A 24,113-nucleotide genomic window follows, 5' to 3' on the forward strand; every position below is an offset into this window, starting at 1 on the left:
GCCCCGGCCTCCTGTAATGCTCCTAGCCTTATTAGGACAAGGAAATTCCTGCCTAATAAATTTTGGTCAGACAGGTTGTCTGCTCTCAAACCCTGTCTCCTGATAAGATGTTATCAATGACAATGTGTGCCCGAAACTTCATTAGCAATTTTAATTTCACCCCACCCTATGATCCTATGATCCTATGATCTCGCCCTGCCTCCACTTGCTTTGTGATATTCTATTACCCTGTGAAGAATGTGATCTCTGTGACCCACACCCTATTCATGCACTCTCTCCCCTTCTGAAAATCGCTAATAAAAACTTGCTGGTTTTACGGCTTGAGGGGCATCACGGAACTTGCCAACATGTGATGTCTCCCCCAGACACCCAGCTTTAAAACTTTTCTCTTTTGTACTCTTTCCCTTTATTTCTCAGGCCAGTTAAGACGCTTAGGGAAACAGAAAAGAACCCACGTTAAATATCGGGGGTGGGGTTTCCCCCGATAGTCTCTAATAAGATATCTTCAACTAATCACTGTTTTAGCTTTATCCCTCAAATTTTGATATGTCATGTTTTAATTTTCATTCAGCTCAGAATATTTTGAAATTACTCATTTGACTTGTTCTTTGTCCCTTGGTATATTCAGAGGTGAACTACTTCATTTCCAACTATCTGGGAATTTTCTGTATATCCTTCTGTTGTTGATTTCTACCTTGATTTCTACCATTTTCGTCAGAAAAGGTATTCTGTATGATCTGAATTCTTTAAAATGTACTGAGACTTATAAATCCAGTTCCTGTCACTTCTTCATGACTAATGGCAGAAATCTCAGTATGCCTTTTTTATTTGTAAAATTCAAAATTCCTTCAAGTATTTGGTCCAGGAATACAGTATGGTACTCAACTAAACCCATTTCCTTCTGATGACATTCGCTTTAAGTAGTGAAAAGTGAGAAATTTATTTATTTTGAAATATTTGTCCTAAATCAAGGCTTTAAATAATATAACCTTCCAATTAATAAGGCTTTAGCTATTTATATGATGATTTCCACTAAATACTATACATGTGCATCTTTGTTTCCTCAACATTTAATATTTTTGCCATCAGTTTGAAACATTTTAAGCCAAATGTATATCTGTGTGAGGGGAGGCGGGATGATTACATCAAGGATCTATTATTGTATTTCCAGAGACCTCACAATTCTCCTAGACACTGAAATTACAAACAGTTCAAATAAATATGAGTGTCTAAAATTAGTTTCAATTTCTACAAGCAATTGCCAAGTCTACTTAACATACAAACTAATTTCAAATACTGTATTTCTTTTAAATCTCACCCAATATGTATGTAATATTTGTGGCAAATTCTGCCAGTAAAAAAATCCTGTTTAAAAGTGTATACAAATGGCATTTCTGTGATGTGATCAAAGTAATCCCAAATGTATTCTGCAATTTAACACAAAGTGTTCAAATTGAATGTAGCTGTAGACACATCACCAGTTGGAGGTAAATTCATTATTAAATAAGTGACAAGTTACACTGATACCTTTTTTAAAAACTGCTGTCACCATCTCAAATGAATATAGGACCATTCAGTGGCTGATAACTACCTATAAATCCCACATTTGCTTCAAAGATGTCAAGGTATAGTGTGAACTGCTGTCACTCTACTAAATTAAAGGAGAGTCACTTTTGTGGAATAATCTTATACAAAATTGCATATTCTACATAATTGTCTCAGAATGGAAGTGAGAAATTATTTTATTTCCTTAAGCTAAAGGGACACCTGGAGCGGCTAACCCATTGCAAGAAACACACTTGTCTAGAAAGGTGCTGAAGATTGGAATTACACATTTCTCTAGTATTCACAACTCCTTCTGATATATAAGCATAAATATAACAACTGTTTTTAAAATAGGAATACAAACTAACATGGCCTTATTCAACTCTGTGAAGAACAAAAGAAAATAAAGCTCTGTAAAACATTAAAATCCAGGACCATAAATGGTCAAGACACATATACATACATAAATACGTAACTGGAAATGATAATTCTAAACAGTTTCACACAAATTATACATAGACTTTGAGATATGAGAAGAGAGAAGAACTGTGATGTTAACAAATTGCAATAATAGAGGCAATAGTTCAAAAAGTTCCATGTAAAAACCGTAACGATTGAAAGGGTTTTCCTTAATTTTTCTGGAGACACACGAGTTTGTCGAGCAATCCTGACTCCCTTTTGAAAATGGGTTGTTTATCAGCCTGACACTCTACAGCACAGAGATTATAACCTGAAAAGCTGGTTATAAATCAAGTTCTCATCCCACTAGCATGCATTATAAATGTTTTACGTGTTTACAGAAAAAGTGGTTTTAAAAATTAAACGCTAAAAGGAAAACATAATTTAATAATTCATCACTCCTACTAACAATAGGTCACAAAAAGTTCAGCAGTACACTGAAACCTAAAACTAACTCCCCTGTCTTGGCAACGAGTCCACTTTAGGACTACAGATTGTTTATGACAAGATCAACCACTAAAGTCCTACACGCAACTATATCATCTCTGTAAGTAATTTTTTCCATTAGGTATAAATTCTGTGTGCAAACTGGTTCTTTTTAAAATAAGTCTTATTTTATTTATTTATTTTTTTGAGACAGAGTCTGGCTTTGTCGCCCAGGCTGGAGTGCAGTGGCGTGATCTCAGTTCACTGCAAGCTCCGTCTCCCGGGCTCACGCCATTCTCCTGCCTCAGCCTCCCAAGTAGCTGGGACTACAGGCGCCCGTCACCACGCCTGGATAATTTTTTGTACTTTTAGTAGAGATGGGGTCACCGTGTTAGCCAGGATGATCTCGATCTCCTGACCTCGTGATCCGCTCCTCCTCGGCCTCCCAAACTGCTGGGATTACATGCGTGAGCCACCGCGCCTGGCCCTAAATAAGTCTTATTTTTAAAAAACTTTATTTTATTGTTTAACTGACAATAGCTGACACCTAGTTCTTACTATGTACCAAGCACTTGTAAGCCCCTTACATGTTTTACCTCATTTAATGCTCACAGCAACTCTATGAAATAATTACTATTATTATTTATGCTTTACAGATAGGAAATGGAACAGAGAGAAACCAAGTAACTAGCTCTAGGTCCATAGCTAGAACCCAAGCAATCTGGCCCTGGTATGTGTGCTCTTTGTTCACTTTATACTACCTATCTACGATAGTCACTTCCAAAATGAAAGATACACATTTGTACTGCAAAGACATGAATGCAAAACTCATTTTTTAAAGGGCTCCACAAGACAATCAACCGAAAAGAAATTTCTATTTCCACAAAATTTTTCAGGAGACAATTGAGGAAAGACCTTAAATTGTAAACTATAGCCTATAAAGTTTACTGAAATGTGATAGTCCCCCCAAAGAAATTACTAAAGTGACACCAAAAATTGGCATATTACTGTGACAGGTAAAGAAAAAAAGTCGTATTTATAATATATTAACAAAGGATAAGAAGTTGCTGTGGTAACTGAGATTAATGAATTGACACTCAAATTGACAGTTTCCGATTTGATGAGCCAAGTAAATGCCCAAAAATCAATCACATATAAGAGAACATATAGACTATATATACTGTTTTAAAAAAAAATCTTTTACATTTTACCTTTTGGTTTCGGGGTAAATCTTGAGCATTTGATGGAGGCTTGTAATTCAGAACTAATCTTCTAAATTCCAAAAGATTAAATAATGACTGAAAAAGAATAACAATTGAAGATAACCTGAGAGAAAATTCCATTAGCAGAATGTAAAAATAACTAGTTTAGAGATTTATTTTTGACAGTGTACTACTTATACTCAGAATCATTGCAACTGGCACAAGGAGGCCACATTTCTGAGAAAAGGTCAAATTTCTTATATTTGACTTACTATTCTTGATACTTGATGGTGCACAAGATTATATTTGGACAACTTTTTGAAAATACTACTCGTTATTAATAGCTCTCTTTATACGCACTTAAGCAGTTTCCTCAAAAGAAAGAGTATGCAAATGTCAAGTCCAAAATTTTTTAGATGTGCTATGTTTACCATGAATTATCTAGATGTATCATTAATTCTAGAAAAATGTAGTACAAATAAATTTATTCACCAGATCCTAGGTGACAGAGACACAAAGAAATTACATATTATCTCAATGCTCAAGGAAATACACAATTTAGAAAGGAGACAGATGTATATTAGAAATGTCGTGACTTCAAGATGCAGTGATAATAATTACACAAGAATATAATGGAGCATATGATGGATGCTCATAGAAAGGCTTCCTGGAGTATCTTTTTTAAACTGTAGTTTGCAACCATTTACTGTCATCATGCTGAACATTTGTTTAAAATGTGATAAAATACAATGGAAAAAATCACAATGTATCATACTCAGTAAATTCATCAGAGTATTTTCTTGCAAAACTTTCATTGTAGATATTTTACAAACTTGTGTATGTGTAAAATGTTTATAATATACAGTATATTCCTTTCTTGGGTCACAGTTTATAAAGTTTGAAAATTACTACACAGGAAGTGATAATGTATTAAATCTTAGAAAACGTGAGTCAGTCAACTCGACAGAAGATAAAGGTGGCACCACAAATCAATGAGAAAATAAGCTTTTAATCAACAGTTGGGTACTGAGAAAACTACATATAAAGAAATAGAGCCAGATTACATAGATCAATTAACAGCCTAAATATGAAAGGTAAAACCATAAAGCTGGTAACAGAAATTGTAAAAAAATATTTTATCTTGTGATCTAGAAAGATAAAACAATATAAGCACATAAAATAAATCATTTATTCATTCATTTAACAAATATTTATGGAACATCTACTATATGACAGACACTAAGAAGGTAGTCTCTGCCATTGTAGGGATTACAGTCTTGTGACTGCTGATTAAAACAATAACAGTAGAAGTAACAAACCAGAAGGGATATGAATACATGAACAGTTGGCCAAGATCAGAACCTTGGGGAGAAAGCACCATTTAAAAGTCACATGAAAAAAAAAAAAATGTTGAGAAAGAGAAAGGTATACTAAGGGAAATCACAGAAGAAAAAGGAGTGGATAAAACAAAGGCTTTCAAACATACTTGTGGATCTGAATAAATTGTGGAGCTTTAAAAAATAACAATGTCAGGGGACTCTCAATAAAGATACAAAGTTCCACAAAAGATTCTGCTGTACATCAAAAAATAGCTGGCACATTTCAAGGAGGACAAGATTAGCAATATCATGAAAAGTTGCCACATTCTTCCAATAAATTAAGGACAGGGAAATAACCTTTGGATTTGGCAACTGGAAAGTCATGTTTTCAGTTGAGTGGTAGAGGAAGAACAGAGGCATTAAATAATTGGAAAACGGGGTATAGAGTAGCACCCTCTTATCCAAAAGGGATACATTCCAAAACCTCCTCTGAATACCTGAAACCGCAGATATTACTGAACCCCATATATACTATGATTTTTTTCCTTGCATACCTATGATAGTTTAATTTATAAATTGGGCACAGTATGAGATTAACAACAACAATAATAAAATAGATCAACTGTAAAAAACATACTGCAACAAAAGTTGTATGAATGTGGTCTCCCTCTCCTTCTCTCTCTCAGTACTGTAATATTTTCAGCCACAATTAACAGCAGGTAACTGAAACAGCAGAAAGTGAAACCAAAGATAAGGGGAGTACTTTAAGTAGGGGAGACAAACCACGGACTGTTCTTTTGAGGAATTTAAAGAGGAAAGAGAATGCTGGCAGGTTAGAAGAATCTCAATCCCACTTCTATTCTCTGAGCTCCCACTATAGATAGAGTATTTTCCTTGTTCCCGGACACTTAGAACTTCCTTTGGTGTGGGTGGTGAAGAATTATTTCAGCTTCTGTTGACTGAAATGCTTTTCTTCATTTTAAAAGACTTCTGCTAGGTATAAAATTCAAGATGGCCAGTTATTTATTTCCAGCACTTTAAAGACATTATTTCTGCTGATGTGTGACATGATGTTTAAAGGTATCAAAGTCAACTATTAGTCTTGTTTTTGCTCCTTTATATGTGTATCTTTCTCCTCCTTGCAACTTTTAGAATTTCTGTCTATAGTTATTTTTTTGTTTTATGATGATGTACTCTGGTGCAGTATTCTTTATGTTTATACTATTTGATTCATATTGCTTCCTGAATCTATGGCTTGATCTTTCTCAAGTTTGGAATATTGTGAATCATCTCTTCAAATATGCTTTTGCCCTATTTCCTTTTACTCTCCTTCTGGAACTACAAATACACTGTTAGTACTACTCACCATATCCAAAGTAACTCTTTGATGCTCCCATCTTTATGTCATAGCTTTAGTCTGAAAAATACTCTCCAGATTAATTTACCAGTTGGCTAATTATCCCTTCAGTTGTGTCTAGTAACGCTGCTAAATTTATTCACTGACTTCTTAGTTTCATTTATATTTTTCCATTCTGAAATTTCCATTTTGTTCTTTATAGTTTTTAGTTTTCTTCAGACTCTCAACCTTGCTTTCAATTCCTTGAACATATTAATTATTATTATGGCAGACACATATTCCGATTTTCCTGTGCTGTTTTCTATTGTCCATTTTTTTTGTATCAGTTTTCACACACATCTTATTTTCTGGTATGACTGACCTGAGTACTAGACATTGTGTATGAAAAATGAAGGAAAGGTTCCCAGATAATACTATCTTCTAAGAGAGAATTTACGTTTGCTCTGGCAGGCAGGTAGACTAGAGTCACTTCCAGTCTCAGGTCGCCTTAATCCAATACATTCTGAGATAATTCAGAAACTAGGAAGCCTGTCTTAACTTTCAGTTATCAGTTAATGCCACATTCTAACCATTTAGAAATTCAACTCAAAGTCTAAGATGTTTTACTAGGGCTCAAACTTTGTGCAAAATTTTTCTTAGTTCCTCAGCCACTCAGCAGTCAGTTCTGGAGATGCCTAAAAGACAAAATCCATCAAAAATAACAAGCTCATTCTCTGACTATCTTTCTTTACTCAAAATTCCTCACTGCTTTAGGACCCCAGGATGCCCTCAACAAGTTGGTTTTATTTCTGTTTTTGAATCCAGCAAAACATCACGAGGCAGATGGTCTAAAACAACTTCATCTGCCATTACCCAGTGAAACTCATCACCATCGATCATCACAACAAATCATAAAAATTAAGGTTTTCAAGTCCCAAATACCCTATATCCTTCACCAAAGTCATATGAGTACTGTCCAATGTATTCCTTCAAAAGAGGTAGGAAAGGGTAACTTTTACTGCCTAAAGAGTGTTTTTGATTAATGCACCTGAAAATCAGCATCCTTTCATTCAGTCCAAAGCTAATATGTGAATTTTGAAAAGCACTTTCGAAAATGAAGTTTGGTTAGCCTCCTGCTAATAACAAAGACCTAATGGAGGATAAGAGTCGAAATACTTTGTGAAAAAGAAAAACAGTGATGACAAGAGTGCAGAGGAAACGAAACACAAACTGCCTACAATGGAGAGTACTGAGAAGGATGATAAATTCTCCTTGGAGGATTAAAAAAAAAAAATTAGAAAGGTATCACGTAAGTTTCATGGTGAGGCAGGGACTGAAAAACAGATGGCATCGTTGAAACTAAACGTCTATGTACAGAACAATTAAATCCCCATGTCCTTTCCAGACCCAGCACATTCAGACAATAGCCTCCTCTCTGTGGGGGTACAGGAAATTTAGTCAATTGAGATCTTCAATGACTCAGGTTCAGAAAAAACTGTATGTCGCGGTAGAAAGGAGAGATAAGATTCAGAGCTATGAATAGCAAGATTAAGTAAAAAACATGTAAACTGATACCCACATCAATCAATCCCATTTCTCTAAACTTTTAAAAAGCGAGTCATCATGCTTAAACCAAAAACAATCAGAATCCACTCCAAATCTGAAATAGAGAAATGTTCTGTGGGACAGAACTCCAAAAACAAACAAACAAAAATGAAGCTAACATGTGTGGTCATACAGAATATATTACTAAGGCCATAACAAAGATGTTGAAGCATTTAGAAAATATTAAAGTATATAGAAAATAGGGGGGAAAAGGCAGCAATTGACAACACCAGGATAACAAAGTACTATAGACAGGAGGGTCTAGTGAATCACTGTAATATTTATAAAGTTATAAAAAATGTAAATACTGACTACCTACTATTTTTAATTTGTATTATAACTATGTTGAGAGATGAAACAAAGGGCAATTCTAGGCAGGTGAACCGAAAGAGCAAACCCCTATCTCAGTGGGAAGGCATGCCATTTAGAAAAATGAAGATAGAGAAGAAATGGACTAGATATAGGTGTCTTTCAAGGGGCAGGACTAGGAAGCACACAGGTTTAAGCATTTTAGTGCCATATGATTTTTTCTTTGATGAAAATTAAAGAGATAAAAGCAAGGAGTATGAATACGCATTTTAAATTATATCCCGTTTTGACAATATGCATCATTTTAAAAAATATCCTCACTTAATATTTTAGATACTCCATACATGCTCCCTTTTGGTTCATTCATCCATTCATGTAATAATTACTAGATGGACTATTCCAATATGCCAGACACTGTATTATATATACTAATATAGAGTAACCTAAATGCGCTCTCTGCCCACAGGGTGGGCGTATTTTAGTAAAATTTATAAAATACAGGGTGCCCTGTATTTTAGTCAGCCTGCGGTTACATGATTTATGAGCAAGGTAACCACATACTTTACCATCATACACAGCAGGGCTTTAGGACTAAGTGACAGGTGCCAACAGATCTACAAGAGGAGTAAAATGGACTACGACAAGCAAACTGAGAAGTATAAGCACCTTACTTCTCGGCATCACAGAAGCATCCACATGGAAAGGTGCTAAGGGGCTAAGGGTCATCATGAGCACCCACAGCACTTCAACAAGATGTCCCGGAGCTACAGAGGAGAACGTACACCTCCAAATAGCTAACTCATTCACCGACACCCTAGTGGGGAAAGCTGCAATCCGTACTTTCTACATAAAAGTACCAAGTGAACAGGACAAAAATAATCCTGACTAGCTGAGGGGTCGATGTCCAACCTAAAGACAGGCTAATGTTGCCAGCAACCAAAAGATTATTTAAGCCATTACCTGTATAATCTTCTCTTTGTTTGTATTCCCTTTCTTACATTCTGTTTCCCCTTTCTACCAAAATATCGGTCTCAGTATCTAAAATAATAAGTACGCAAAGCTATCTATACCTGTTGTAGCCTACCCCAGCTATATACTTTGAAGTTAAAGGGTGATATTACTAGTAAACTTCCATAACTGGTCAATATATTTACAAGAAAAAGAATTAGAATTCCCAGTTGTTTCATATTAGTCCGACCAACTAAGTAAATTCCATCCCTGAGAAAATTCTGTAATCAAAACTTTACAGTACATTTACATGTGTAATTCAATTCAAATTCACAATTTGAATAAGTTCCAACTCACTCACTCTGGAAAACAACAAAACCTCCAACACTAAGGTCGATTTTTGGCCCAATTTTTCATTCATAAGTAAAAAGTCCATTTATGATGGTCAAGTATTATATCTCAGTTTATATTTTAGAGTTAAGCAATAATGGTAGAAAATTTTTAGGAAGACTCTACTAAAGATAAAAATTAAAAGCTACTTAAAATAGTTTAATAGACTTTAAAATTACCACAAAAAATAAAACTTCAGGTCATCTCTAGCCAAATTTTTCTGCCCCGCCCCCCCCTAACATTTTCTACAGTTCGATGCTTAACGTTTTCTACTCCCTGAAAAGTCATTATCTTATTAGGCCATTATAACCTGAATTTTTAAGCTTATAGGTTACTTCTCCTAGATGTTTAGATTTCACCCAAAGAAAAATAAATAAATCAAGCCCTCTTATACTTGCCTATGTTAGGGATTAAGCAGCCACTAAACTTAGATAAAATTTTAAAACTAGTATAATTACTAGTTTTTAAATAAGCTAGGCATTTTTTTAAAAGATAATTTTTTGCTAGCCCATTCCCTCCTTCTCAAAAAAAAAAAAAAAAAAAAAAAACTAAGCTAAAAAGAAAAGCTAAGATTAGCAAACTTAGGGTAGAAATAGATTGTGACTGTATCAAGATTAAACTGAGCTGCTGAAAGAAGTTTATTCTACTAAAACAAAAGGTCATTATCCCTATATCAGCATTTACCATTTCAAACAGAACTTCCGTACAAATACAGGATGGAGAAATAAAAAGCAACTATTCTAACAATATTATTTACAAATACTTTATTTCTTCTTACACTTTTCTAAGAAAAGCTTCTCATCAATGACCCTCATGTATCTGTCACAATCGTGCTGAGACAGCATCTACCTGACCAAATACAGGCAGCAAAACATGTTCATGAACACTCAGTTCACAGCCTTACAACTACACTTAATATTTTAAAACTATGTCTGAATTATAACATGTACAAACCTTCTTAATAAATAGTGCAAGTAAAGTGAGATGGCCTATTAAGACGATCTAAGAAACTCTAAGGTATCAACATTTTAGATATCATTTTTGGCACGTAAGTGAACAAATAATGTATAATCAAGGCTAGAAGCAAAGATACTGCTATAGATTTATGTTAACCCAGGTATTCCTTAGCATCTTAATGTCCTGGAAAAACCAACAGCATAGTATATTACTTATTAGGATGCACCACAGCATATTAAAAAGTGAGGTAAATCCAGAAAAACAAAGGAAATCAAATTATGCGGTATTACGCACCAGAAGCAAAAAGGGAGAAAAATGTGAAAACTATAGCACTGAAGTATATAAAAAAAAGTTAAAATTACAGGTTAGCAAAAACAGTTAACTTGTAGAAAATGAACCAAATAACCTGTTAGTTGCCTTAATACCATATGAAAGTTTAAGCTGTCATACACGCAGGTTTGGAAAGTTACAAAATGAAGACATATTTTGAACTTAAAAAATAGCATGCATGTACAGTGACGTAAAAAGCATTCATCAGGAACATGAAATAATAAGCTATAATTCAACTGCCTTACCAAAAAAACCACAAAATATTAGTTAACTTTCCTAAGGAGTAATAAAAATTAAGGACATATTATTCATAAATTGTTTCAAAGTTTTACAATATGATGGAAAACATTATCAATGTCAACTGAGAATGATAAAGAATTCTGATAACAGTCATTAACACGTAAAGGAAACTGTTCTAAATTGAGAAGACAATGGATATCTACACATACATATGTCTCTTATTTTAGAATAAGCAGATCAAAAAACATATCATTAAGGGATTTCTTAGTAAAAAAAGACAATGTGTTATTCTTAATTTATCAATATTTATTCATCACATCATTTCATATGCAAACTGAGAATTATTTGCAAATCTATACCAACCTCAAATAAAATGCCTCTTCTTATTAAAAATATTAAGTGTCTATAATTCTATAAACAACATTGTCTAGTATATACAAATAAATCTGATCTGACCCACAAAAAGCCAGCTCTGGTTTCAAACTTGGTTACAATGCTTCCATAAATTTGCAGGGAAATATATACAAAATTATTTCCATCCCAACAATTCCTAAAGGCAGAAAGAAAGGATAAATTGATTCCAAATAAGTGAAAGGTATAAGTAGTGATCTACTGTTAAAAAACACATACTATAAATGAAAAAGAAAGAGGGATGGGAGGATACGGCAATCCCCAAGCTAGTTTATTAGACTAAAGAGTATATTAAAAACTTCTCTGTACTTATCTTTAAAGTACACAACTTAAACACAACCAATTCACTTTCCATAGCTATCATACACATCAAGTAAGAACTGAATAAAGAAAGATCCTTACCTGAATAACAGCACTAAACCAACAAGTATTGCCAACATTCTTTAGCCCAACGGGAGCTTTGTCCTGTCTTTTTCTATCATAAGGGTTTCGAGAATCCCTCCAAACTTCTGTAGGTGTCCTCTTCAAACATGCTTTATTCTCTGCTATGCTGGCTTCAAGAACTCTTAAGCAATGGTGGGAAAAAATGCAGCATTATATAATGGTATATCCCAGCCATACCACACATTTTAAAAGTACTTTCATTACATAAGATTTGAATAATGTATTTGAAGAAATAATATTTAATACTAACTTTACTCAAAGAGAGGTTTTAGCAGTGTCAATGCTAATACATAGAGAAGTGTAGCCTTCCTTCCTAAGAAAAATGAAATTTCAAACATAAAATGGTAGTGTTATATAACAGTACAGTAAATCACATTTCAACAAGTCAGATGTTTAGTACCAGGAATATATAGCACCTAGATGGATTTTCTGAGAAATAACGATTAAAGCATGTATCTACAATGTAACATAATGACTTCTTATAACAATTACTCTGAATCAAGAAAACATTAAAAACTGAACAAGTTGCCCTTTTACCACTGACCACTTAGTTTTTCTACAAAAAAAAGTTAACTGAGTTAAACTTTATGATTCCTTTCAATTCTTGAGATCTATGTCCCTATGACAGCCAAGTAATGGAAAAGAAAACCTATAGTTCACTGCCTTGCCCAAAAGTTTGCCTTTGGGAAAAACTAATGAAATATTAGAATACATATTAGAATAACAAAAGATAGTTAACCTTTCCAAAATAAACTCACCTACGAATATCTTAAGCACATCTAAACCTGCGAAAGTAATGCTACTTGGCTTAATGATGTTTCTTGCTCCTGAGCACGCAACAACGCAACTATAATCGTAACTGGAAAACCCTGGTTCCCACATAGGATCTAACCAAGCATTCCTCCTGCTCAAGAAATGTGTTACTTGCTACTTGGCTTCAGCCAAAAAAAAAAAAGAAGAAAAAAAGAAACTTGTTACTTATTATTCTAAATCACCATAAACATCATTCAGGTATCTGAACCACTTCGTGTTAATTACCAGAACCTTAATTTTTTGGTTTATCAAGAAAATCTCATTCATTCTACACCATTTTTATCCTAAAGATTTTATCCTATCAGATTAATGTCAAAATAATATTATTTTATCCTTAACATCAATACTTACCACCAGACATTAGATACAATGAAATCTAAAATATCACTAAAATATCCCATGTGAATACAAAAGTCAGTCTTTGGGAATCAATAAAATACACATTTTTGAAAAACTGGTAACAACATGATATGTTAAAACGTAAACTCATGTAGTTAAAAGTAAACAGGTCACACTTCTGTCACACTTAAGAGTGACCCAACTGGGCAGCACTACTCTCTGCCCAAAAATCAACTCCCACAGGCAACGCCAGACTCGGCTTTTTTCACTAAAAGACACCAGAAGTTCTTGAAAGACATTTACTTAGATGAACTGGGGCAGAGGAAAACCAAGGAACATCTAGAACATTCTACGGTTACCAGGAAACAAGGTTTCAAGAATATAAGGGAGAGATAAAAAGAGAGTCAACTTGACTCTCCTACTGGAGACCTAGGAGGTCCTGAAGACCTTCTAACAGTTATTGCAGTTCGGCAGAATGATAATAACCAGAACAAATTGAATTTGTACAAGACTAGTTTATGCTCAAAAAGGAAAGGTTAATGTACAGTATATAAAATGTAACTGTAATACAAAAGACTGTGGTATATAGAGGGCATATTTAACTTTTTATTGACTTTTATAAATGGCAGTATTCTCATTTGGAAATTTTGCTCCTTTTGTAATATATATGTATATTTAGACATTTAGATACAGCCAACTTAATTTTATCTTGGTAGTCAGAGATAAACTAAAACATGGAGTAAGTTCTGGGAAAGGCAGATAAAAACGATACCATAAAACAAGTAGTACCAGTGATCCTACGTAAGAGATAGAAGAGGTACCCAGCAATTGACTAGTACCAGTGCAGATAGACAACAATTATGTAAAAAGAGGATTCTACAGCACAGTCTAAAATATAAACTGCTCAAAAGTCTAAAAGAACCAGACATAATCCTGAATCTATAGCATATGAACATCTGTCATTATATTTAACTACTAATTATACCAAGAAACAAATCCTTCTTAATAATGTCAACAGAGCAGATATAAGCAGGAAATGGTTCATATACACATTAGTTACAGAAAACTTGAGGACATCTGATTTCTGCACAATACACCCTAAGTATATTTTTCATATTCCAGATCTGGGCTAAGATTACTAAACCCCAGGAAGGTCTTCTGAAATGTTTTAAGTATAGTCAATTCCTTTATGCCCCTCTTCTGCTCTACCAAAAAATACACACCACTTGATTTGTATGTTTACATATAAAATATTTAATGAAACGTCACATTGATATATTGAGATAATGTAAGCTTTTTAGTTCCTTTGCCTTCTCTCTCCCCACACAGAACTTGCAAGAATGTGTGGCCTCAAATTTACTTCTAGGAGCAAGTAACGCCTGAACCATTTGTCACACCATTCCAAAAAGGAAGTTAGAAGGGCAAGAAAGTTAAGGATATGAACCAAGACAACATCTTCCCAGCACTCCTATACAACTTTCTTTACAGAGGTCAAATGAGGTACAAAGTGTAACAACTTTGATTAAAGTTCAAGAGATGCATGTAACGGCTCATTGCTCCTCAAAGTCACCTACGATCTAAAAATAATAACCATTCCCTAAGTAGCTCAATTCAGTCATATGGAAGATATCATCATTCACTGTAACAAAAGTACGGGTTTTTAAGAAACAGGTTTATCATAATACACCTTAACTAAACCACATGGTAGAATTATGGTGCAAAAAAAAAGAATGTAGGTGAAAGGGGAATGCCATGATTTCATGACCCTCTTAATTTAAACAAATTTTATCACCAGAATTTTACAGCATGCCTCAGTAGGTTTCCTCCTACCATCTCCTCTTGGTTCCTAAAGAACTTAATAAACACACTTATCACTGTGCCAAAAATATTAACCAGTGTCTCCAATCAGTGTCTGAAAAGTAGAAACAAGAATTTGCTTTACTGCTAGAGGGAACATTATATAATGAGGGATAAACACGTTTTTTAAGTAAATGGATGATTAAGATATTAAATGCTGCTACTTCTTGGTTACTGATTGACTGACTCATTGTAAAAGTCAACCGCTAGCTCAAATACTGCTCTATTGCTACGCCTGATCCCCTTCTGTAATCTAGTACTGGCACCATAAATCCAAACTTTTTATAAAGCAAAATCCTGCATAAGGGTTCCTCCCCGGCCTTTCCAATGATACCACCCAAGTTCTTAAGTATAAGGCATGTAATAGCTAAAATCCAGTTATTACCAGCTGGTGGAGGAAAAAAAAAATAGGTAAATCTCAGAGAGCTCAGAAATAGCCTATAACAAAATGTTTGAAGGGTAAACTCAGAAGCCACAAACCAAAAACCAGCCTGACCTATCACCTTGCTTTATCTTCTCAAAATTGGTCATGACCTTGGTATTAAGCAATATAAAAAGATGACAAAATGTTTTGCTGCCTCTTTTCCTTCCACACACTACACTAAATGTTTAAAGCATTTACATATGGTAGATGTTCATGTTTCCATTAAATTTTATTACACAATGGTTTTCTTTGGGGGGAAGACAGGGTGTTATTATTTTATCATTTTGTGTTGTTAAATTGCCTATAGCAGTAATACTGAACATATCCCACTTTATAGCTCACCTAAGCCCCTTTTTGGGAAGTATTACACTCACTGAGAAACAAGCATATACTTTAAGCTGTATAGATCAACCAGAAAGAAAAAAAAGGGGGGGGGGGGGGGGGGGGAGAGACATCTCATTTGATTTCCTAAAAAAGCAAAAACAAAACTAATGGTATTTTAATTGGGATCAAACTAAACCCATAAATCAATTTAAGAAGAACTGACCAGTTTGACGATGGTCAGTATTCCAATTCATGACACAGCATATGTTTGAAAATATTTATGTATTCTTTAATGTGTCTTAATGATGTTTAATCATTTTCTTCATGGACGTTCTTGTATATTTCTTAGATTTACTCCAGGTAACAGTTTTTGTCAAAAATCAGTTGGCTGTAGGTGTGTCCATTTCTGGGCTATTCTGTTCCACTGGTCTATGTGTCTGTTTTTTACACCAATGTCATTGTTTTGCTTACTATATTCTAGCAGTATATTCGGAAGTCAGGTAGTGACACCTCTAGCTTTTGTTCCTTTTGTCAGGCTTGCTTTGGCTATTTGGGCTCTCTTGTGGTTCCATATGAATTTACGGGATTGTCTTTTCTAATTCTCTGAAGGGTCACTGGAATTTTGATACGGACTGCAGGAAGTCTGGAGATGACTTTAGGTAGTATGGCCACTTTAACAATATTAATTCTTCTAATCCATGAACATATGATGTATTTCCACTTGTTTGTGTCTTCTATTTCTTTGCTCAATGTTTTATAGTTTTCAGTGTAGAGATCTTTTATCTCTTTAAATTTATTCTTAGGGTATCTTGATTTTTTGTAGCTATTGTAAACGAAATTTTCTTAATTTTTCAAATAACTCATAATTAGCATATACAAGTGCTGATTTTTGTACATTAACTTTGTGTCCTACAACTTTACTGAATTCATTTATGAGTTCTAGCAGTTTTCTGGTCAACTCTTTAGGGTTTTCTATATTTAAGATCATATCATCTGAAAACAGATTACTTTCTCCTTTCCAATTTCGATGTCTTTTATTTCCTTCTCCTGCCTAACCGCTCAAATACTTCCATTACTATGTTGAATAGGATTGCTGGAAGTGTGCAGCTTTGTTAGGTTCTTGATCTTAATGGAAAAGCTTTCATTTTTTTCCCTATTCAGCATACTACTAGCTGTAGGTTTCTCAACTATGGTCTTTATTGTGTTGAGGTACATACTTTCTCTATCTATTTTGAGAGTTTTATCATGAATTATACATCAATAATTGTATCACAATAAATGATACATACATTTATTGATTTGTGTATGTTGAACCATCCCTGCATCTCTGGGATGAACCCTGATCACAGTGGATGACGTTTTTAATATGCTGTTGAACTGGGCTTGCTAGAATCTTGTTGAGAATTTCTGCATCTAGGTTCATCAGGGATAGTGGCCTGTAGTTTTCTTTTTGTTGTGTCCTTGTCTAGTTTTTGAATCAGGGTAATGCTGGCCTCATAAAATGAGTCTGAAAGTATTCCCTCCTCTCTAATTTTCCAGAATAGTTTGAGAATTAATATTAGTTGCTCTTTAAATGTTTGATAGACTTCAGCAATGTAGCCATCAGAAACTGGGCTTTTTTTTTTATGTCAGGCTTCAGTAGTTCAATTCTCTCACTCATTGTGGTCTGCTTATTTTTTTTCCATTTCTCCTCAATTTAATCTTGGTAGGTTGTGTGTTCAAGAATTTATCCATTTCTTCTATATTCTAGAATTTGTTGGTATACAGTTGTTCATAATAGTCTCCTGTGATCCTCCAATTCTGTGATACATTAGTAATGTTTCATTTTTCATGTCTGGTTTTATTTATTTGAGTTTTTTTTTTTCTTAGTCTAAAGGTTTGTTAATTCTGTTTATCTTCTCAAAAAAATTTCATTGATCTTTTGAATTGCTTTTTTAGTCTCCATTTGTTAACTTCTGCTCTAAGCTTTATTATTTCCATCCTACCAATTTTGGGTTTAGTTTGTTCTTGCTTTTCAAGTTTCTCTGAGTTGCACAGTTAAGCTGTTTATTAGAAATCTTTCTTCATTTCTGATGCAGGCATTTATTGCCATAAACCTCCCACTTAGAACAGGTTTCACTGTGTCCCATAGGTTTTGGTATAACGTGTTTCCATGCTCCTTTGTCCCAGCGAACTTTCTAATTACCCTTTTAATTTCTTCACTGACCCATTGGTTATTAAGGTGCATATTAACTTCCATGTATTTGTTGGTTTCTAATGTTTTTCTTGTTGTTATTTCTAGTTTTATACAGTTGTGGTCCGGTAAAATACTTGATACCATCTCTAACATATGATCTTTACTGGAGAATATTCCATGCACAGTTGAGAAGAATGTGTATTCTGCAGCTGTTAAGGTTCTGTAAATGTCCAAGGTGTAGTTTAAGTCTCATGTTTCTAAATCATTTGTCTATTGTTAAAAGTGGATGCTGAAGTCCCTAATATTGTTGTATTGGAGTCTATTTCCCCCTTTAAATCTAATAATATTTTCTTTTATGTATTTGGATGTTCTGGTGTTCAGTGCTCATTTATTTACAGTTTTGTTCTTGGCGAATTGATCCTTTTATTATTACATAATGACTTTGTCTCTTCTCACAATTTTTGACTTCAAGTCTACTGTATCTAGTGCAAGTATGGCTACTTCTGCTCACTTTTGGTTTGTATTTGCATGGGGTATCTTTGTCCATCCCTTCACTTTCAGTCTATGTTTATATTTAATGATGAGGTATGTCTCTTGTAGGCAACATATAGTTGGGTCTCTTTTTTTAATCCATCTAGCTGCTCTGTATTTTTTAATTGGGGAATTTAATCCACTTACATTCATGGTTACTATTGATAAGTAATAATTTACTCATGCTATTTTGTTTTCTCAATATTTTGAAGATCCTTCGTTTGATTCTTACCCTCTTGTTTACTTCCGTGGTTTGGTGGTTTTCCATAATGCTAAGCTTTGTTTCCTTTCTCGTTTGTCTATCTACTATAATTTTTCTTGTGGTTACCATGGAGCTAACATAAAGAGTCTTATAGTCACAACAGGCTATTTTAAGCTAATAACAACTTAACTTTGGTCACACAAAAATAATCTAGACTTTTTCCCCTCACTCCCCTACCCTGCCATGTTTAGTGTTTTGATCGCTATAATTTACATCTTTTTTTTTTTTTTTTGGAAACGGAGTTTCGCTCTTGTTGCCCAGGCTGGAGTGCAAGAGCGTGATCTTGGCTCACCGCAACCTCTGCCTCCCGGGTTCAAGCGATACTCCTGTCTCAGACACCCAAGTTGCTTGGATTATAGGCGTGCACCACCATGCTCAGCTAATTTTGTATTTTTAGTAGAGACTGGGTTTTTTCATGTTGATCAGGCTGGTCTCAAACTCCTGACCTCAGATGATCCGCCCACCTCAGCCTCCGAAAGTGCTGGGATTAGAGGCGTGAGCCACCGCGCCCAGTCACATCTTTATCTTTCATGTGTTCCTTAGCCACTAATTGTAGCTGTTGATGTTTCTGACCTTTTTAACTTTAAACCTTCATATTAGAGGACTGAAGGAATTATACAGCACCATTATAGCACTGGGGTATTCTGAATATGATTATGAATTTACCTATATTGATGAGTTTTGTATTTTCACATATTTTCAAGATATTAATCATTCTTTCATTTCCTATTATTTCCTGTAAGTGTTTCTGTAAGACCAGTCTAGTGGTGATGAATTCTGTCACCTTTGCTTGTCTGGAAGGTCTCTATTTCTTTTTCATTTCTTAAGGATAGCACTGCCAGATATATTCTTTGCTGACAGTTTATTTATTTATTTATTTATTTTTTCCAGCACTGTGAATATGTCATCCCACTCTCTCCTGTCTTGTACTACAGTCTCTGCTGAGAAATGTACTGACAGTGTAATGGGAATTCCCGTATATGTGATGTAATGTTTTTGTCTTACAGCTTTTAGAATTGTGTACCTTTGAGAGGATTTTGGGGGGTTGAATTTAATTAGGGACCTTTTTATTCCTAGATGTCCATAACTTCCCAATACTTTCTTCCAAGAAGTGAAGAAGGGCACAGACAATCTATTTAACCAAATGGGTGGTCTATGCCTTTCTTCACTACTTCTTTCTCTGGCACTCCCATAATATGAATATAGATTTGCTTAATGGTGTCTGGTAAGTCCTACAGGCTTTCTTCATTCTTTGGTATTCTTTTTTCTTCTTCTTCTTCTGACTGTGTTATTTCAAAAGATCTGTCTTCAAGTTCAGAAATGCATTATTCTGCTTGTTCTAGTCTGTTACTGTGGCTCTCAATTGTATTTTTTTTTTTAATTTCATTCACTGAATTCCTCAAGCTCCAAGATTTCTGTTTTGTTCCTTTCCGTAATATCTTTGTTCAATTTCTCACTCAGCTCATGAATTTTTTTTATTAATTTCGTTAAATTGTTGTATTCTCTTACAATTCAGAAGTTTCTTTAATGTCATTATTTTGAATTATTTTTCATGCATTTCATAAATATTCTTTTCTTTCGATTCTGTTACTAAAGGTGCATTGTGGTGCCAGCTTTGGACACCAGGTTTGGAGGTGACAGGTTTCCGTGCTTTTTCATGATTCTTCTGTCTCTATGTTGGTATCTGTGCATCTAATGAACAATTGCTTTTTCCAATTTTAATGAGCAGTTTTCATAAGAAGAGGCTTTTTCCTGTTGATGGGTCCTAGGGTGCTGACTGGAAATGGTGTGTTGGCTTTGGTTCAGGGTGGACTCAGTAGTGAGGTCTCCATACACATTATTCAGCTGGAATCCTCACCTGCGATGTCCGTGATTATCTCAGTGACCTGGTATGCAGGAGACCCTGACTGTGGTGGCATGGTTTTTCTGGAGTTGGGGGCAACAGGCTGGTTGCTGGCCAGGCACATGCTGATGCAGTGGCCAGAAAGGTTGTACAATGGTCTTTCCTGAATGGCAGGGTTACCGCTGGGCTGGCTATCAGGCCAGGGGTGGATGCATGCAGGTCTGGAGGCTGTGCATGACTCTGGTGATGTAGGGTTAAGCTGTGGGTAGAATGCCTCCAACCCAGCTACTGGACTAAAGGCAGGCAATTGTGGCCCAGCAGCTGTGCAGAATCCTCCAGTGATACAAGCAGACAACCTTTGGGCCAGCTGTTCAAGCTGGGAGCAAGTTCACACAGGCCCACTGGCTGTACACTACTCTCTCCCTTGGGGTGGGGCCACCTCCAGGCCAGCTACTGAGCCAGGGACAGGTGTACACTAGCCTGGTGGCTGCATGGGGCTGCCCTGCCATGCAGGCCCACCTGCTTCCCTGGGTAATAGGGAGCCTTGTGGGTTTAGGCATCAGGGCCCCAGTAGTAACTTTGAGCCTAGGCTCCAAGTAGCCAAAGTATTAATGCTAGAGGCACTTGTGTGAACTTTGCGGAATGAAGGCAATGCCTCTGGGATACAGAGTGGCTACTGGCCTCCAGGTCAGAAGCACTCCAGATGTGGGCTTGGTTTCACAGTTGTGCCATCCCTCAGCTACTCGGGTTGCAGGGATGCAGAGTGTCAAAGAGGTTCCTGCTCTGGGGGAATGCAGCCACATGTACTTTCAGCAACTGTTTATGCTGGACTTGGGACCTGTGAGGACTGGGGAACGCTCTTGTAGCAGTGACTCCTGGCATCTGCGGCAGTGATGAGTTCTCATGATTCCCAGCTTACCTTCCTTCCTAGAAGAAGAACCCCCAGCTCTGATTCAATCCTGGCAGGGGAGACAGTATGGCAGAGACAGGATACTTTGCTCTCCTCCCTGTGGAGCTATTCTTGACTCCATGCTCCACAGGGACTTTGCCGTTCTCCTGGTGCTCTCCAGTGCATTTCCTCAGTCACTCCAGACAAAATAAACTTATTTATTGTTCTGGTTCCTTTTCGCGAGGGGGATGAGAGCCAAGCAACTCTAGTCGGTGATCTTGCTGACATCACTTCCCATCACTCTTTTTAATTTTAGCCACTGTGATGGATGAATGCTCTAATGTGTTCTTCAATGAGATGAACAGAATAAAGCTTTTGATCAAACTTGCACAACCCAGACCACCACCCCTGCCACAATCGTAATACCCAAAACGGAATCACATCCGCAATCATATGCAGAGTACACATTAAGGAACTCGATGTTTCTGACACAGAGGCTACCACAACTTGTCAGACATGTGACTCCTACCAAAAGCTGACCTGTGTATCTGACTGCATGGGGTGTGGCTCCTGCCACCCGGACAGACTGATTACATCGGCCAGTTGACCCCTCTTCCTGGGGATATCAGTGGTACCTCACTGTTGCTGATACTTTTTCAAGTTGCACTGTCGCTGTTCATCAGTCACCTACAGCCACAACCTTGTGGCCCCAGAAACTAATCTGTGTCATATTTCTTACTTTTCCAGGCCATCCATAATCTGACATAATGCACCCTGATGGTTATTCGATGGCCCTTCATGCTCCTTAGCATCCACAAGTATCTGGTATTACTGAGCACTGAAATCCTCCTTAAAGATCAATTTTAAAAGATTTCTAACTCTGCCTCCCTCATCCACTCCTGTTTCACACACCGTCTTTAGGCAGTTCCCTTTCACACTGCTTCCTCAGTAATGATAAGGATAAAAAATGCAGGCGTTATACAGACCTATTTTAATAATTCAGAATTCCACCCTGACTATTCCTGGACACGATCCTTCTTTCTTTCCCCAATGGCAACTCCAGGCTGAAGATAATAAGAAATAACTAGCTGAAACACAGAAGTAATGAGGAAAAAAGAGAATCTGCAGTCTACCATTTCTTGAAATAGTTGAAGGTGCATGCTCTTTGTAACAATTTTAGCTAGAAAACTTAGCACTATCTTCTAATGAAGCACTTCAAAGTTATTTCATAAGGCAAGCCATTTTCACAAGAAATATACCATAGACACAAACCAGTCACAATGTAGTTTATTAACAAATTTCAACTGTCCATATTCCACTTGTGTCCTGGAAGTGACAATCAAGAGATAATAAATACATCCAATTCTGACACTAAAAAGTATATAAATACTTTGAAAACGTTCTACTTAAAAAATTTTATCATGAAATATATAAATGTCTAAACACAGGATTCTAAGATGTAAAACGGTAGGCTTTATCTCATCTAATTATACACAATGTAGTATCCTAATGTGTAATTTCACATTAAATTATGTCTACTAAAATATAATAAGCAAATGATTCTGGAATTTTATTTGCAAAGATTTTCCCTATATGAACTTCAGTAATAAAGAAGGAGTTAATTTACTTTTAGCATAATATATAAATGTCTTCCTTTAAAATGTATCATTTTCTCTTTTGAATTTAAATTTCTATACCTTAATAAACCCATAGGAGCAAATATATCTCTGATAATGTTTAGCTAGAACTCTCCACATCCTCTTTTTCGAATACAACATGATCGACATGAGTTTATTAAACGCATATTTTGCATTGAACATCCATTTGTTCATTACGGGTTATTGAATTTACACATAATTAATATGACTCTTTTACTTCTAGGGAGTATAGTTTTATGGCATGTTACACTATGCCAAATCTCTATGTCATCTACAATAATAATATCTACTAAATATTTACTATTTTTAAATTATATTAAAATGCAAAAGACCTAGAATGAAAAAAAGCATTATCTGAAGAGATTTTGTTTTGCCATTTTGGATAAAAATAACTATCCAAAACAATAATATAACATATACATTGAACTGAGTATCAAATTAGGAACGGCCTTCATCCCTTTTTATATTATCTTACTTTTACTATATAATTAGTACATGTTGTTTTAATTAGAAAACACATAATAGAACTACTGATACTAATTGGGTATATAAGCTCACACACATTTTATATTCATATGCTCATATAAATTCATATAAACAAAAGTATAATTCTAAAAATAATATTTGTATCAAGTATACATTCTTTTCATAACCCTTTTCACATAAAATCATGCCCCTTACATATGAAATCCAACTCATGTGTTTTGTATTTAAAATATTTCTCAAAGTTTAAGTATTATCAAGTTTTATAATTATTCAAGACAATTATGTATTGCAATACACATTTTAAAAAGAAAAAGAAAAGGCCCAATTCATAGAATTTCTCAAATGCTTCAGAAAACAAGCCTAACTACGTATTTTTTGGTTTTCATTTAAAATTCCTGGCAATAAATATTAGCCACAACTAATGAGGGGGACAACAGATTTTTTTTTTTTTTTTTTTTTTGAGACGGAGTCTCGCTCTGTCACTCAGGCTGGAGTGCAATGGCGCAATCTCAGCTCCCTGCAAGCTCCGCCTCCCGGGTTCATCTCATTCTCCTGCCTCAGCCTCCTGAACAGCTGGGACTACAGGCGCT

At 35.3% G+C, this 24,113-nt stretch overlaps 1 protein-coding gene across 13 annotated transcripts in view; it reads right to left on the reverse strand.

Annotated features, from left to right (window-relative positions):
- USP25 (ubiquitin specific peptidase 25) overlaps positions 1-24,113 on the reverse strand; it is a 142,860-nt gene that overhangs the window by 70,075 nt on the left and 48,672 nt on the right. For 11 of the 13 annotated variants that reach the window (XR_012432086.1, XM_074034197.1, XM_045389182.3 and 8 more), the window contains 2 exons: positions 11,880-12,042; positions 3,642-3,728 (listed from right to left, as the gene is read on the reverse strand). Coding sequence is in view for 4 of the 13 variants with exons in the window: in XM_045389182.3 (XP_045245117.2) it covers positions 3,642-3,728; positions 11,880-12,042 (250 nt within the window). In the remaining 9 variants the exon portion in view is untranslated. Of the gene's footprint in view, positions 1-3,641; positions 3,729-7,891; positions 7,948-11,879; positions 12,043-24,113 lie in introns of those variants that run through there. The other 2 variants (XM_065541483.2, XM_074034198.1) reach the window with 2 other exon arrangements.

This window comes from Macaca fascicularis, chromosome 3, assembly GCF_037993035.2.
Source record: "Macaca fascicularis isolate 582-1 chromosome 3, T2T-MFA8v1.1".
Lineage (NCBI taxonomy): Eukaryota > Metazoa > Chordata > Mammalia > Primates > Cercopithecidae > Macaca > Macaca fascicularis.